We start from the raw sequence: 15239 nt of genomic DNA, 5'->3' as shown, positions 1-15239 counted from the left end.
TTTTTTAAGATGTCCTAAGTAAATTCATAAAAGTTTTCAAAGTTTAATGCATTCTTCTTTAAAACACTTGGTTATTGGATCAACAAAGCTACAAAAGAGAACCCATTAATTTTAAGACAGAAAAAAACGTGATAGAAGAAGCTGACGCTGCAGAACAGAAAATCAAAAAGACTTGGAAAAGTCTTTTGTATCATAAAAACACACCAGTCAACGTCTTCAACCCAATCAACACGCCACTACAAACTGTAACAGTGCCCCCACACCATTTTTCTCTTCACTTTCCTTCCTTGACCACTTTTTTCCATTTTTCTCATCGAATTTTCTCGGCACTCTGTTTCCATTAAGCTTGTCTATCTCCTTTGCCTGAAAAAAGAAAAAAGATCACTAGGGTCAAAAAGATGAAGGAGATACATGTTCCTTCAGAAACAGGCAAGTCTATGTTCTTTCTCTTCTTCATCATCTTCCTGTCTTGTTGTAATCTCTCTTTCTCGGAGCTGTCTTCGAACCAGACAAGCACAATGATCGAGCTCTCAAGATTCCTCAATGTCTCAGATTGGAATCTTCCTGGTTCTGAGAGGAATCCATGTTTATGGAAAGGTGTTCTTTGCAGCCGGCCAGACAATGGCTCTGTAATAAGCTTGTCTCTCTCTCGTTTTGATCTTACCAATTCTTCCTTTCTACCACTCGTCTGCCAAATCCAGACTCTTGAGTCTCTCGATGTCTCCAGCAATAGCTTGAGCTCAGTCCCAGATGGGTTCATGACGAATTGTGAAACGCTCGTAGGGTTGAAGCAACTGAATTTCAGCATGAACCAAGTTTCTTCTTTTCCTCGTTTCCGCAATTTCTCCAAATTGGAGGTTCTTGATTTCTCATACAACAGGTTGAGTGGGAACATTGGAGACTATGGTTTTGATGGTTTGGTTCAGTTGAAAAGTCTGAATCTCAACTTCAACAATCTATCTGGTTCAGTTCCTACCAATTTGGCCAAACGTGTGGAGACGCTCGAGGTTTCATACAATTCCTTGAGCGGTAGTATTCCTGAGGGCATTGAAGATTATCAAGAACTAAAGCTGATAGATCTCAGTAATAATCAGCTTAACGGGTCAATTCCAAGTTCGCTGGGAAAACTCTCAAAGTTAGAAAGTTTGCTTCTTTCCAACAACCATCTTAGCGGCTCAATCCCAGAATCACTCCCAAACATCCAAACCTTGCGTAGATTTGCAGCGAACCGTAACAGATTCACTGGAGAAATTCCTTCTAAGATCACAAGACATCTCGTGAGTTTAGATCTCAGTTACAACAGTCTAACGGGGTTGATTCCAAGTGAACTTTTATCACAGGCCAATCTCGTCTCTGTGGATTTGTCGTTTAATCAGTTAGATGGATGGATACCACAAAGCATTTCGCCTAGCCTGGTTAGGCTGAGACTAGGAAGCAATAAGCTAACAGGATCGCTGCCTTCTGCTTCGTTTAAATCATTGAGGAACCTAACTTATCTGGAGATGGACAACAACAGTTTGATCGGCACCATACCTAGTGAGCTCGCTTCGTGTTCGAATTTGACTCTCCTGAACTTGGCTACGAACCAGTTCACTGGGATCTTATCTCATGCAATTGGGAACCTTAGTACAACGCTCCAAGTGATAAAACTGCAGCAAAACAAGCTTACAGGAGAAATCCCAGACGACATCAGACAGTTAAGTAACCTCTTGATTCTTAACATCAGCCGGAATTCTCTGAGTGGCTCCATACCACCTTCGATTTCGCAGCTAGCGAACCTTTCCAACATGAACTTGCAAGGCAATGATCTAAGTGGTGCCATACCTGACAAGATTAGAGATCTGAATAGTCTGATAGAGCTCCAGCTCGGTGAAAACAAGCTAAGCGGGAGGATACCAGTAATGCCACCAAAGTTGCAAATCTCCTTGAATCTCAGCTACAACTTGTTTGGAGGACCTATCCCTACTACATTGTCTCAACTTGAGCGCTTGGAAGTTCTTGATCTGTCAAATAACAAATTTTCAGGCGAAATCCCTGATTTTCTGACCGGTTTAATATCCCTCACACAGCTCATACTCTCCAACAATCAGCTTACCGGGAAAGTTCCAAGTTTCATCCGGAATGTTTCAATCAGTGTCAGCGGAAACCCCGGGATAACTGAGGATGATGAAGTCTTGATTCAGAGAATGCCATCACAGAAGAGCAAACTAATTGTGGTTGTAAAATATGTCGCCATTGGAGTGTGTTCTCTTGTGGCAGTGATCATAACTGTCATCGTGCTGAAACTTTCTAGGCGTTTCAAGGGGGTTAACAACATGCAGGTCGACCATGATGAAGAAGGATCAACTGTTCTTCCCGAAGTCATTCGTGGCAAGCTTCTCACTTCAAACGCTTCACACAAATCAAACATCAATTTCACCAAAGCTGTGGAAGCTGTGGCACATCCCGAACATGCTCTGTTCCAGACAATATTTTGGAGTTACTACAGAGTAGTCATGCCCTCCGGTTCCAGTTACTTGATAAAAAAACTCAACACAAGAGACCGACTTTTCCAGCAAGCCAGCAGTGTGCAACTAGAGCTAGAGCTAGAGATGTTAGGGAAACTGCATCACGCAAATGTTATGGTTCCACTAGCTTATGTGCTCTATTCAGAAGGATGCCTTCTCTTCTATGACTATGCTCACACTCGTACCCTTTACGATGTTCTACACAACAATCCCAGCGATGTGGTTGATTGGACGAGCAGGTACAGTATAGCAGTTGGCATAGCTCAGGGAATCTGCTACTTACATGGATCCAAATCCAGCGGTCGTGATCCAATCCTTCTACCAGATCTTTCTAGTAAGAAAATTATGCTCAAGTCGCTCACTGAGCCACTAGTAGGGGACATTGAACTGTTCAAAGTAATTGATCATTCCAAAAGCAATAGTAGCCTCTCGGCAGTTGCAGGCACAATCGGCTATATTCCACCAGGTGAGCATATAATACAAAAGCTTTTTGGGCTTGTCTGAGAGCTCTGTCTTAATCTTTCCGTTTTGATCTCTTAATCAGAGTATGCTTACACAATGAGGGTGACAATGGCTGGGAACGTCTACAGCTTTGGGGTGATACTTTTGGAGCTGTTAACTGGAAGACCAGCGGTATGCGAAGGAAGAGAATTGGCTAAGTGGGTACAGAGCCATCCAAGCCAACCAGAGCAGCTCAACAGCATTCTTGATATCAGAGTGAGCAAAACATCAACTGTAGCAACCAAGCAGATGCTCCGTGCCCTCAGCGTTGCTCTTGCCTGCATAAACATCTCTCCTGGGGCAAGGCCAAAGATGAAGAATGTCCTACGGATGCTCACAAGACTCTAGGTAAAAGTATCAGATGATGCATGATGTGTAAACTTTTACTTGTTGCTGTATGTACAAAAAACATAGAGAGGTTTTCTCTGGCACTCCATTATGCTGAGAAACAAAAGGATCTTATGCATTCAATAGTTGTAATTTAAAAACTACGAGTCCATATCAGATTCATCAGATGAATATGAAACCTAGGAATACCAGATGGCTACAGATGATCGAAATCCAATAACATGAAGTGAATATGTATATATAAAAAAGTTAGCAGCAAAATCATGTGGGAAGGGCTTTCAATGAGCCAAATGTTGCAGAAGATACTTAAACAAAGAAAATATTATGTTCAACATTACTCTTATCAATTCTATCAAAGAACTGATTACCGAGAAATACAAGCTCCCATGGAATCAAAAGCAGAGAAAATCTGGGTAGCGAAAAAGCAGAAATTTGGCCTAGAATGTAAGGTCCTTTGGGTCCTCAATAATGCTAGCCAATGTTTGCAAGAACTGTGCAAGATCGGCACCATAGATGACCCGATGATCTGCCGTCACATTCACCTGTGAGTTTGCAAGTGACCAGTCATCATCAACAAGTTCCCAGGACAACTCGGGCCGGTTTCATGAAGAAGAGAGGAGAAGTAAAACAAGTTCTAACGATGGTTAAAAGAAAGTCTTACCTGCATCTGGTTTTTCATGCCAATGCGGCCGTCTTTAGTAGCAACCACTGTAGGTTGAGATGCTCCTACAGCCATAATCGCTCCCTTCATTGATGAGAGAGGAGAAAATCAATGATCTGTTAATTGTTATAACTTTGGCAAAATCATAAGGTTAAAAGAAATAAGCACTTACGGTTCCAGGGGGAAGAATGGCATCAAACCGATCAACGCCAAACATTCCAAGGTTAGAGAGAGTAAAAGTACCTGAAATTACCCGAAAGGAGAATAAGAAACTCAAACGATATTTACACAAGCACTTCCGTTGCAGAACCACAAATAATGTATTCTAGCATAAGGTTACCAGTGTTGTATTCCTGAGGCTGTAGCTGCTTGGCTCGGGCCTTATCTACCAATTCTTTCCATTTTCTAGACAAGGAATAAATGTCAACCTGTTTACAAAGAAAAAAAGAGCAATCCGTTGATACCAGTTTCAAAGGCGGAGTGAAACGCAAACTGCTGAAAAAGTGTGCAAAAGAAAATATAACCAAAAGAGAAAATAAACCTTATCAGCGTTCTGAAGCACCGGAGTGATCAAACCACCATCAATAGCAACAGCAACAGCAATGTTGATGCTACTGTTATACACAAAACTGTTTCCATCTCTGCAAGAAGAGTTTACAACTGGATGTTTTGCCAGTGCAAGTGCGGTTGCCTTTGCTAGGAGTGCCGTCATTGTCACCCCTTTCGACTTAATCTAAACCAACCAAACAAAAACAAAGAAAAGAAATCAATATACACTTACAAGTTGGAAGAACCAATGCACATCATAAGATACTATCATATATACTTCAACTATCTATCTCTGATTATAACCACGTTCAACATTATATGCAAATCGAAACAGAGACAACCAGGTCGGTGAAAAACGGTTCCATATGTTCCTTTACCGATCAAATTGTGTAGTTACTTAAGCATCTAGGTAACAAGATTGCATTAAACTATAACGCTTAAGCCCTAATCTTCTTCAACTTTACTATCATCCCAAAGTTCAAAAATTTTCCATTCTACTGTACCATATCCATAAACTAAATACTTTTCTATCTGTTTGCAATCATAATCAATGTAACCACCAATTTTCTATCATGCAACTCAAATCTCAAAAACTTACTCACCTTCTTGTAGAGAGCATCCAGAGCATTGGTGTTGATTGTGTATCCGACCCTAAAAGTCGGAACCGAAAGACTCTCCACCATATTCCTACTCACAGCTCCCTGCATTGTCGTGAATGGAACCACCGATCCCAACTCTACACCAGGAGCCGCCGCAGCCGCCGCAGGTACCTCCGTTTTCACAGCTGAAGCAGCTCCTCCTTCAGCTACAGCCGCTTCAACGTCTGTAGCCACAATCCTACCCATTGGTCCACTTCCAATCAAACCAGCCAATTCCACTTTCAGTTCCTTTGCTAGCTTCTTAGCGTAAGGAGAAGCCACGATCCTCTTCCCTCCTTCAGACGCCGGATGCACCGAAGACGCAGACACAATAGACGGCGGAGGAACCGAAACCTTCTTCTCAACAACCGCAGGTGCTTCGGAAACAGGCGGTGGAGGAGAAACCGGAGACTGAGAATCGCTTCCACCACCAGAAGCCTTAGCCCTAGCATCGGCGATTTCTTCCTCGGTCTCAGCTAACAAAGCAATGGCGGATCCGACGGGAGCAACACCGCCTTCTTCGACCATGATTGCGGCGAGATAACCGTCGTAGAAAGTCTCGACGTCCATATCGGCCTTGTCGGATTCAACCACGACGACACTCTCTCCTTTGTTGAGCTTATCGCCTTCGGATTTAACCCACGAGACGATTTTTCCTTCGGTCATGGTTGAGCTGAGAGCAGGCATGAAAATCTCTCGGATCTTCGCTCGGACGGGGACGATTCGGGGCTTGTTAGCCCGGAAATTCGGAACAGAGGATCGGGATTTGGAGTGGAGAGAAGTGGAAGAAGGAAGGAAGGATGTGTGGAGAAGACGAGACATTGTTTCGAGTTTTCAGAAATCACAATGCGCTGAGTGAAACAGAGAGAGAGAGAGAGAGAAATGTGATTTAAGGAGAGAGAGAGAGAAGTTCCTCGGAATTATCGAAAGAGTAGACGGAGGGAGTTTGCCAACTAATTTACCGGTGACGGACTCTGCCACTGTTACTATTGTATGGAAGGTGTCTTGCACGCGCTCTCTTTTGGGCTTTTAATAGGCTCAATAGAAGGTCTAAGATCCGTATAGGACCCGCAAAAAAATTGGTTTGGTACGAGATGGGGTAGATTTCGGGTCTCGATCGGTTTCGAATACCCAAAAGTTATTGGAAATGTCGAAAAAACTAAAATTTAGCTCTTAAAAACAAATTGATTCCATTTGATAAAAATTTCTATAACTGTGACATATATTTTTGATGATCCAATAACACATGAATTTTGGTCATGGATTGTTTGATATGACTTCAGAACATTGTATGTTATCCATTGAAATTTTGTTAACAACAGTGATTTATCGACTTTAAGTTTACATTAACATCGTAATTAGGTTAATAATCTCGCGTGAAATTATTATAGAAATCAAATAATTAATCCTTAATTTTTCTTGAAAGAAACTTAATCAAAACATAAACTCACTTCTTTTTTTTTTTTTTTTTTTTAAAAATTTCCTTTTCATTCATAGCCCAATTACATCATATCCCAGCGGGATTATAGCACATACATCCAACCAGTTCACAGAACTGCATACAAAAAATAAGTGAACATACTAACCTAAAGGAGAAAGGATATCATTCTGGAAAACCGAAAACCAAGAGGTGAGATAAGAAACAGTGGAGGGTAGATTACGCTGAGCTCTGGATAGAGGATCGAGCTTGCATCTGATGACCTGCTGGATATCCTTGAGAACGACCAGGGGAGGACGCGAGACCGTAGAGTGAAGCCTAGCGTTCCTCTCCTTACAAATAGCATAAATCGAAGCTTGGAAGGCAAACTTTAAGATGAGACTGACATTCTTGTTTCGCGTAGGTTGCTTCATCCAAGTGAAGGATGCTTCAAAATCCGCCGGTGGTGAGATATTTGCCTTTGACACGAAAAAGCCCCATATAACATTGCTAAAAGCACAGTCGAAGAAGAGATGTTGACGGCTCTCGTCGAAGGAGTTACACAACAAACAAACCGAAGGAACTTGAAGACCCCAGGAAATGAGTCTGTCACGAGTAACCATTCTGTTCCGAGCTGCAATCCAAGTAAGGAAGGCGTGCTTGGGGATATTTTTCTTAAACCAAACGGAGGAGAACCAGTCAACGGAATTGAGAGAGGGGTTAAGAGATTTCCAAGTGTCTGCAGAAGAGAAGATGTCAGAAGCTGGGAGGACTCCCACCTTCCATCTAAAACAGTCATCCACTTCAGAACTGGCGATACAGGCAGCATCCGGAAGGCACCCACGCAAAAGCACAATAACTGGGTTCCGACTACGGGAGTTAGCGAACCACCAACCTGACTCCGTGATAGCCTCCGCCACAACCGCATCCATATGCAGTCCTGAAATCCTTGGTCCCATTTCACCAGTTAGGTCCAGAAGAGGTCCCAAACCTGTCCAGTTATCTCTCCAGAAAGAAGCGGTGATGCCGGAGCCAACCTCGCACGAGATAAAGGGGCGAGCAATAGGTCGCAGCTTACATAAACTGCGCCAAACCCAGCTCCCCGAGCCATCAGTAACACATGGAGAACATTAAGTAACACATGGAGAACATTAAGCAATATGTACAAACTAGTACTATATTATATGTCTCATCATGTCATATTAGAACACCATCAATTTTAAACATAATTTAAAAGTTAAAGATTGCTTCAATCAGACTTTGGTTTCACATGTAATTAATATTATTTAAGATTTTTAGCTACAACTTATCATTTATTTTCTGAATTAATACCTTCGAATGCTACACCAACCACTTTATTTCATATGATTAAGAGGCCACCATTGTATAAGATGGCATGCATCTGCGTCTTAGCTCATCCAAGAATATTTGGAATGGGAAAAGAAAGGAAAAATTCCATATTCTTTTATGATAATTCTGGAAAATAGATTTGGACTTGTTTATATATGTGTGTCAAACTTAAATCCTCCAGACCAGAGTTAAATGATTTGAATCATGTCTTTAGATAATATGTCAAGCGAATCAACATAATGGTGATGAATATTGGCTCATTGAATTATCTCCAACAAGGAACCAAGGTATATGACAGTATATATGTTTCATCCCTAAAATGTTTACACAAAGAAACTGGATAATTACAACAATGGATATCAGAGGCGGGCAGAGCCGTGCGCATTAGCTTTAGAGCCGATAATATTAAAACATTTTAGGGGCCAATTTTCCTGAAATCAAAATAGCACAGTTGGTTTTGTGTGGGTGTATAAAGCAGTATCAGCGTGGGTTCGATTACCATATGACCAATAATTTTTATATATTTTAAAAGTTGATTTTTTAGTGTCCCACATCGAATAAAAGTCTTCATCTTAAATAAGAGTCTGCACTATAAATAAGAACTTTTATCTTGAGCTAGTAATAAGTTAAATCGTTGTGGACTTAAGCAAATTTATAGGTTTGAAGGGCCAAATTTGTTTTCCTTGCTTGTAATATGCAAAAATTCAGGCACAGCTCTGGAGGCGGGATGGAAGATTTTGAAAATTTTGAAAATATAAAAAATTGCAAAATAAGATGTTAGACATAAGAAATGGGTGTTTTGCTTTCAATAAAAAAAAGGGTCCTCCATTTTGGTTTCTGCTTAACACTGTATCTATTCTTCAGATTTTATTTTGGTTAGTGATCATTTCATTTCAGCCATGTAAAATCACATTGCTCCAATAACCAAAATGAAAACTGAAGAAATCCAAAATTCGGCATATCATGCTTTTGCTTTGGCTCCCCCATTTTGTGCTTTTTGTTTCAAAAGATGAAAATATAATCAATGTAGTATCTTCGTAAGGAATATACTGTTGCATGATGATAGTGATACAGACAATATAACAAAGCAATGAATTGAATAAAAATGGAGGACCCTTTTTTCATAAATCTAATCGAATCAAAGCCTCTTCTTCTTCTTCTTCCAAAAGTTTCAACTCTTAAACGCCGCCTACATCTACAAATCACCTCACATTGTTTCCGTATACCTTCTCTTGGTTATCGCCACAAGCAACAGACTCGGTCCAATGTACAAACAATCTGGATCTTCCTGCAGTCATCGGAGCAAAGAAAACGAAGCTTTTCTCCAAGTGACAACACTGTGTAATATACAGGAAAGACAAAAAGGAAGGTCGTTTTATTGTTGTTGTAGTGCTGCTTGTATAAGGTTTCGCTTCTCTTCAGATCTGTGACGGAACAACTTTGCAATCTTTCTTCTCTCGCAGTCCTGAAAATTAAGATGAGGAAACAAGATAAAATTAGAAATCTATTAACTACTCAGACTTATGATATGAACCTAATCCACCATTCCACAAATTCATCGGTCGAGTTGTCTCGGCTCTGAGACCCCTCTCGGTTCCATATGATATGGTTCTTATGCTAACCAACATTGATTCACCTATCTTAGACCTGACCCATGCAATTGAATCATAGTTTGATGAGCCTATCAATCACTAATTAGCTTACGAGATAAAATGTAAGACCATTACAGCTAGACAAGCCACTGTATTTGGGGTTTGGCTCTGATACTAGTCTATTATAGGACTTCGGTCAATATTATGCCAAGAGCACTTTTGACTTCACAACCCGAAACCTTACACATGGAGGCAACCCAATGTCTTAGATAAGCATCAAGCAGCTTATTGTTAGGGTCGATGCAGAATTATAATCATGGAGACTTGTTAAACAGAGATCTTTACCTTGAACATGTGAAGATTAAATGGTTTTTCAGGATTCATCCTTCTTAGTTTCTGGTAAGTATAGGCAAAGCTCAGCTGGTCCCGGGGAGTGAAGCGTTCCACTTCGTTGAACCAAAGACATGAGAATAGGTTCGACATGGGAGTATGTGCCCGTACTATGAAAGACCCCTCTGGAACATCTGCGAACAAGATAAGCAAGAGGATTATAAGTAAGCAAAAACACACAAATATAACCAACGCCAAGTATTGATTGACCCTTTCATGGTGGCAATAAGGATTTGACCCCAAAGAGCATATTATAACCTAAATGCTGGAATAACAGCTGGCTGCAAAAACTATTAACATACCGTGACCAAGGATGTAGTTGTGAATGCGAAAATCTAAAACCTAAACTGATCATAAGCTTAAGAAGTTAAAACCCCAAGTCAGCTTATGAGCAACCAAGTAGCAGTTATGGCCACTAACTAATGCAAACTCTCCCGAAGCACCGTTCTAATCCTGGATTGTATTAGTTATCAAACAGAATCTTACTGCTAGGAAGAAGCTTGAACGGATCCGAAGCGTTGAATCTGGTCAGCCCATCAGCCTTGTAAAACTCAAACTGTTGATCAATAACAGTATGGTTGTACTTATTCAGCTTCTTGTTTTGTGCAACCTCTTCCCATAAACAATGGCGGTCATAGTGATTGGATATAGCATACTCGTGACCTTTACGCCATAGGAAGTACTCTAGAATGAGTAGGGGATCCAACTGAAGTCGTAACTTGCTGTCCAACCAGATTGAGTACCTGGAAGAATTAAGTTTCTCTATCAACATACAGATTTGGTCTGACATGAAAAGCTTTTCAGTGGGTATCACATATCGCATTCAGATGCATATGTCTAGAGAAACCAGTTTCAAGATCTAATCTCTAGTGTGTATTCTGTCGTTGACATTTGTCTTTGTGGCTCAGAATGAACATATGCTTTATAAGTTATAACTGATGTTCTTCCGGTATTTTCTTTCAATCATATTCAACCATGAGCCACTGATCTGTTTTCTAACTGCAAGTGGTGGAAAAATTTGTGCTAGTCTAAACCCATCAAAATGAAAACTACCGCTATGCATGAGACTCACCTAGCTGATGGGAAAAGTCGGTGTGGCAACAGTTTTGGTATTTTCCCTACCCTCCGCATATCTGCGTAAGGAAGATTCTTCACGACAACCAACTTCCACAAACCAATGAATCCTGCTCTGTCTGGGGCATGTCCTTCTGCAGAAAGTGTTTGCATGGTAATCTCGTCCACGAACACAATGAAGCAAACATTTTTTCTTGACAACCGACTTATCTATATGAAAAGAACAAAAATATAAGTTAGCACAAGCAACAAATATCATAACCAATAAGCAAAAGAAATTACAAATACAAAAGAGGACATGTGTCTTTTGAGATTATTGATGAAGCATGAGGTTGCTTCTTAACTCTAACTCCACTAAAGTGAATCTAGATATTTGTGTGAGAAGAGCTACTACCAAGTCCTGGTAAACCATATGAGCAGATATCTTTAATTCTTAACATATGGCTGCCCATGTCTGATGAAAACACCGACAAAACCAACTTTCACATGCCAGCTATCAAGCATTCATAACTCATTATTCGTGTATCTAGTTCAAAAACTGCTCAATTTCATCTTATTTCCAGCCACTAGTCTACAACAGTTGGTTAAACTGCACCCATAGGTCAACACGTGCCACTTGAACTCTGAGATAACTCGCTCACAAGTCTCTGCTAGTAACTATGTATGTGCCACTAAACCTCAGGTTCTATGTATGTGAAGGTAGGCTACTCTAAAGATACACAACTCGCTGGTCACAGTTTCCAGATCTTAGACGTGGAAACGAGAAGGCCAAACAACATAACTACACATCAATGATGGACAAAATCATACCATTTTATTGGCAGGAGGCCTTAAGCGATCAGAATTGCCAAAGATGCATGAGATCACAGCGATGTGGCATCGACTGATATAATTAGTATCATCTTCTGTCAGGTCAAACCCAGTACTTGGAGAACCTTTGAGGGCTTTGACAAAGCCACAATGAATTTTCTTGTCTTGAACCAAGAAGGAATCTTCCCGCTCCTGTAAACTCTGATGACCTGCAAATCTAGGCTCCCACTGTTCTTCCCCATCAGGTTTATCTTCTGTCTCGATGTACTGTAAAGAGAATCTAGCAGATTTTCGAGTATTTAAGGGCTCCACTATTTGGTGACTTGAATTCATTAGCTTCATCTCACAAGATGCACCTGAAAGTTTTGAACAATAAAAGAATGATGAGAAGCAAACACGCAGACTGAGGTTAACAACCCAACTAATCACAAGTTATCACCTGAAGATCTGCGACCCCGGCCTCTTCTCTTAGTATCAGATCGTGATGTTTTCCCGGACTTACCACCCTTACTAACAACAGATATATCCCCAAGTGACCTTTTTGAAGCAGCTACATCATCCTTCTCCGAATTCTGTTGCTTGGTCATGGAAGGGAGAACCTCGGTATCCTTCTCTTTGTGCGGCTCCTCGTTTTCATCCTCATCATGCCCAGAATCAACGTATTCATCCCCTTGACTATCATGAGAATCAATGGCATCATCTTCATCAGGGTCCATATCAACCGCCTCATGATCCCCACCGCTTTTCTTTAACGATTCACCACCTTTCACAAGCGAAGCTTGATACTCTGCTTCATACTTCTTTAACTCATTTCTTCCGTCTTCATTGTACAAACCAATCCCCTTCAAATCTAAACCCTTGACAGGATCCTTTTTCACTTCAGCCACTGACCTATCCACATCAACATATTTATGCTCTACTTCATCTTCATTATAATCATCATCCCGTCTTCTATCATCCTTATCCCAATATATCGAGTCTCGTCCATGAACCACTGAACCATGACCAAACTCAAGCACCTTTGCAGGGTCGATTCTCGTCACATTCGTCAGAAAATCACCCTCATAAGAATCAAATCCTGCCGGAAAGTGTAACACATCAGAACCAATCTGAGATATAGCAAAAATCCAATTTCCAGCAAACAAAAGAAGATCCAGATAAGTAAATAATGAAATCTAAACAAACGAAAATCCAACGAAACCTTTATCATCGTAGCCATTATTAGCAAAACCAGAGATGTAATAGTACGCGAGGACAGTGACAACGAGCACAAGGCAGAGAACAAACACAACAGAGCCGATTCCAAGGCGACGGATCCTGTCAGGTCGTACGGATCGCCTCCACCGGTTAGCCTTCCCTTGCTGAGGCGCTCCTCCTCCGACGCCGTTTCGGATCCCGATCGCTATGTGATCAGAAGAAGAAGACGCTGCGCCGTTGTTGGCGTAGTGAGGGTAACCAACGCCGCGACCGCTGAATCTCTCCGTTCCCGATTGTCTATATTGAGCCATTCTAGCATTGTCGACGAGACGAGTCGCCCCCTCTCTACGCGAGATTACGTATGTATATACGCAAATGGCAGAGTGTGTTTGTTGTTTGAGAAGGAGATTTGAAGAAGTATGAATGAAGCAAACTTGGCTTGAGCTACTTCACGGATGGAATCGCCATTATAAGCAATCTGATTAAGATTAGGTGAGAGGAGAGAAAGGAGAAACGGAGGCGGATTACAGATGATTGCGCGTGATCGGCGACGCGCTTCCGGCGAGATACTTATATACGGTGCGTTGCTTTAGATCTGTATACGGGGACTCAAGCCGCTAGATCTGGCCCGACCCGGTTTGGTTATAGATATCCGCTATTTTGGGCTTTTGGCTTTATGGATTTTGGGTACATGGAGAAATTTGGAATATTTGTTGATGTATTTTTTTTTTGTCGACTAACACTTTTATTGATTTTGAAAATCACAATTTTTTGTAAAGCTGAAGTTTTAGATTAAGATTCTGCCATTGATGATGCGGTTTATGTTCAAATTTTCATTTTCAAATTCAATTTTTCAATTACCAAGTGACCAAGATGCTTGCATTGCCTATAGCAAAGTTGTGCATTTTGCCTCCTCTCATCTGTGCTAATCTTGAAAGTTACTCATATCACATTCTAAGAAGATTCTATTGTTGTTTTGGAGAACTCACTGATTTTGGAATTGATATATGTTATGATGAGAGACATATAAACTTTATACAATAATATTCGATAAATTAATATAAGTAAATGTTTTTGGTTCTGAAATGTGTATTTCAACCGGTTAATCTCTATCTAAATTATAAGTCCCAACACTATTAATTTTAACTAACTTTAAAGAGTCAGAGATTTCTCAATGAAATCTGCTTGTAGGTCAGATTTGTATTTGACCAAATCTTAATTAAATTAATAATAGACTTCTAAAGAAATATGCTCTTAATTTTGGGAAAATGATGTATTTCCCCTTCGGAAGTATCATATAGTAACATATTCATCTAAACTTTCGATCTCAACTTATATGTTCGTGATTGAAAAGTTAATAACGTATTTCTCCCCAATTAAAAAGTTCCAAACATATTTACTCCTAATCATTGGTTTAAATGGTTAACTAGATTCTAATATGTGCATCTGCAGGGAAATTATTTCTTTATTTTATAACATTTTTTATAATATAATTTCAATTATATTCTGGTGTTTAAATGTATAGATTTTTTGTATATTTAATTTTTGTAATAATAAGTTAAAGATTTTCTTTTATTTGTGTTTTAAGAATAAGTATTTGTAATATCTTTAATTTTTATTATGTATTTTTATTTTTTTGTTATATGTTTATATGTTTATTTATGTGTTTTGTGTTGATTTTTTTTAGTTTAAAAAATAAAATTTAAAACAAAATTATGTTAGTAAACTAATTGGATTATCTTTAATATTATAACACACAAAAATTAGTAGATATTTGCACAATTTCTCTATGTATACTATACACTATCTAATAATAGTATAAAATAAATGGGTTTTAATGTTTCGATACTTCTAATAAAAGTTAATTCTCTCAATTCCAATTTTTTTTTAAAAAAAAAGACATTACAAAAACACAAAAAAAAACAGAAAAAATATTCGAAAAAACGAGAGAACATAAAAAGACCAAATTTCTGGATTTTAGGGATATTCGTGATCCGCTACGCTCCATCTAGATCATCATTTTCTGATCCGTATCCGCTCCGTAATTATCCGGATATCCACCAAAAACTAAATATTTGCTGGATATCCGATCAGTTCAATTAAAATATTTAAATAATAATATATTTAAAATAAAAATAAAAAATTTCAAAATTTAGCCAAAAATTAGAATATTTATTTAAAAAAATTTCTTAATTTATTAAGCTT

The 15239-nt window shown here is 39.5% G+C and overlaps 3 protein-coding genes across 3 annotated transcripts; 1 reads left to right on the top strand and 2 right to left on the bottom strand.

Moving 5' to 3' along the window:
• The first annotated feature begins 267 nt into the window (after window positions 1–267).
• On the top strand, window positions 268–3555 carry LOC18991602 (LRR receptor-like serine/threonine-protein kinase GSO2). The gene is made up of 2 exons (XM_006395986.2): window positions 268–2973; window positions 3052–3555. Exons 1-2 carry the CDS (start codon window positions 399–401, stop codon window positions 3354–3356), a joined length of 2880 nt encoding a protein of 959 aa, XP_006396048.1. The 5' UTR covers window positions 268–398; the 3' UTR covers window positions 3357–3555.
• A 65-nt stretch (window positions 3556–3620) lies between these two features.
• On the bottom strand, window positions 3621–6140 carry LOC18991615 (dihydrolipoyllysine-residue acetyltransferase component 5 of pyruvate dehydrogenase complex, chloroplastic). The gene is made up of 6 exons (XM_006395985.2): window positions 5169–6140; window positions 4559–4750; window positions 4358–4445; window positions 4190–4260; window positions 4018–4101; window positions 3621–3898 (listed from the first exon to the last, which is right to left on the bottom strand). Exons 1-6 carry the CDS (start codon window positions 6024–6026, stop codon window positions 3794–3796), a joined length of 1398 nt encoding a protein of 465 aa, XP_006396047.1. The 5' UTR covers window positions 6027–6140; the 3' UTR covers window positions 3621–3793.
• A 2825-nt stretch (window positions 6141–8965) lies between these two features.
• LOC18991614 lies at window positions 8966–13607 on the bottom strand. The gene is made up of 7 exons (XM_006395984.2): window positions 13039–13607; window positions 12277–12915; window positions 11838–12193; window positions 11026–11237; window positions 10440–10696; window positions 9909–10087; window positions 8966–9436 (listed from the first exon to the last, which is right to left on the bottom strand). Exons 1-7 carry the CDS (start codon window positions 13343–13345, stop codon window positions 9347–9349), a joined length of 2040 nt encoding a protein of 679 aa, XP_006396046.1. The 5' UTR covers window positions 13346–13607; the 3' UTR covers window positions 8966–9346.
• Between the last annotated feature and the right edge of the window lie 1632 nt (window positions 13608–15239).

Source organism: Eutrema salsugineum, unplaced genomic scaffold (assembly GCF_000478725.1).
Source record: "Eutrema salsugineum unplaced genomic scaffold, Eutsalg1_0 scaffold_5, whole genome shotgun sequence".
In the NCBI taxonomy this organism is placed as follows: domain Eukaryota; kingdom Viridiplantae; phylum Streptophyta; class Magnoliopsida; order Brassicales; family Brassicaceae; genus Eutrema; species Eutrema salsugineum.
This window is presented reverse-complemented; position numbering and strand designations above follow the sequence as displayed.

Bases quoted from the DNA above. Each gene is read 5' to 3' on its own strand.
- LOC18991602 (XM_006395986.2), top strand. From the start codon at position 399: ATGAAGGAGATACATGTTCCTTCAGAAACAGGCAAGTCTATGTTCTTT. The intron at 2,974-3,051 runs GTGAGCATATAA...TCTCTTAATCAG, and splicing joins AATCGGCTATATTCCACCAG to AGTATGCTTACACAATGAGG.
- LOC18991615 (XM_006395985.2), bottom strand. From the start codon at position 6,026: ATGTCTCGTCTTCTCCACACATCCTTCCTTCCTTCTTCCACTTCTCTC. The intron at 4,446-4,558 runs GTTTATTTTCTC...CTTTGTAAACAG, and splicing joins TGCTTCAGAACGCTGATAAG to GTTGACATTTATTCCTTGTC. The intron at 4,261-4,357 runs GTAACCTTATGC...GGGTAATTTCAG, and splicing joins GCCTCAGGAATACAACACTG to GTACTTTTACTCTCTCTAAC.
- LOC18991614 (XM_006395984.2), bottom strand. From the start codon at position 13,345: ATGGCTCAATATAGACAATCGGGAACGGAGAGATTCAGCGGTCGCGGC. The intron at 12,916-13,038 runs GTTTCGTTGGAT...ACTTTCCGGCAG, and splicing joins TAATGGCTACGATGATAAAG to GATTTGATTCTTATGAGGGT. The intron at 11,238-11,837 runs GTATGATTTTGT...CTTTTCATATAG, and splicing joins GGCCTCCTGCCAATAAAATG to ATAAGTCGGTTGTCAAGAAA.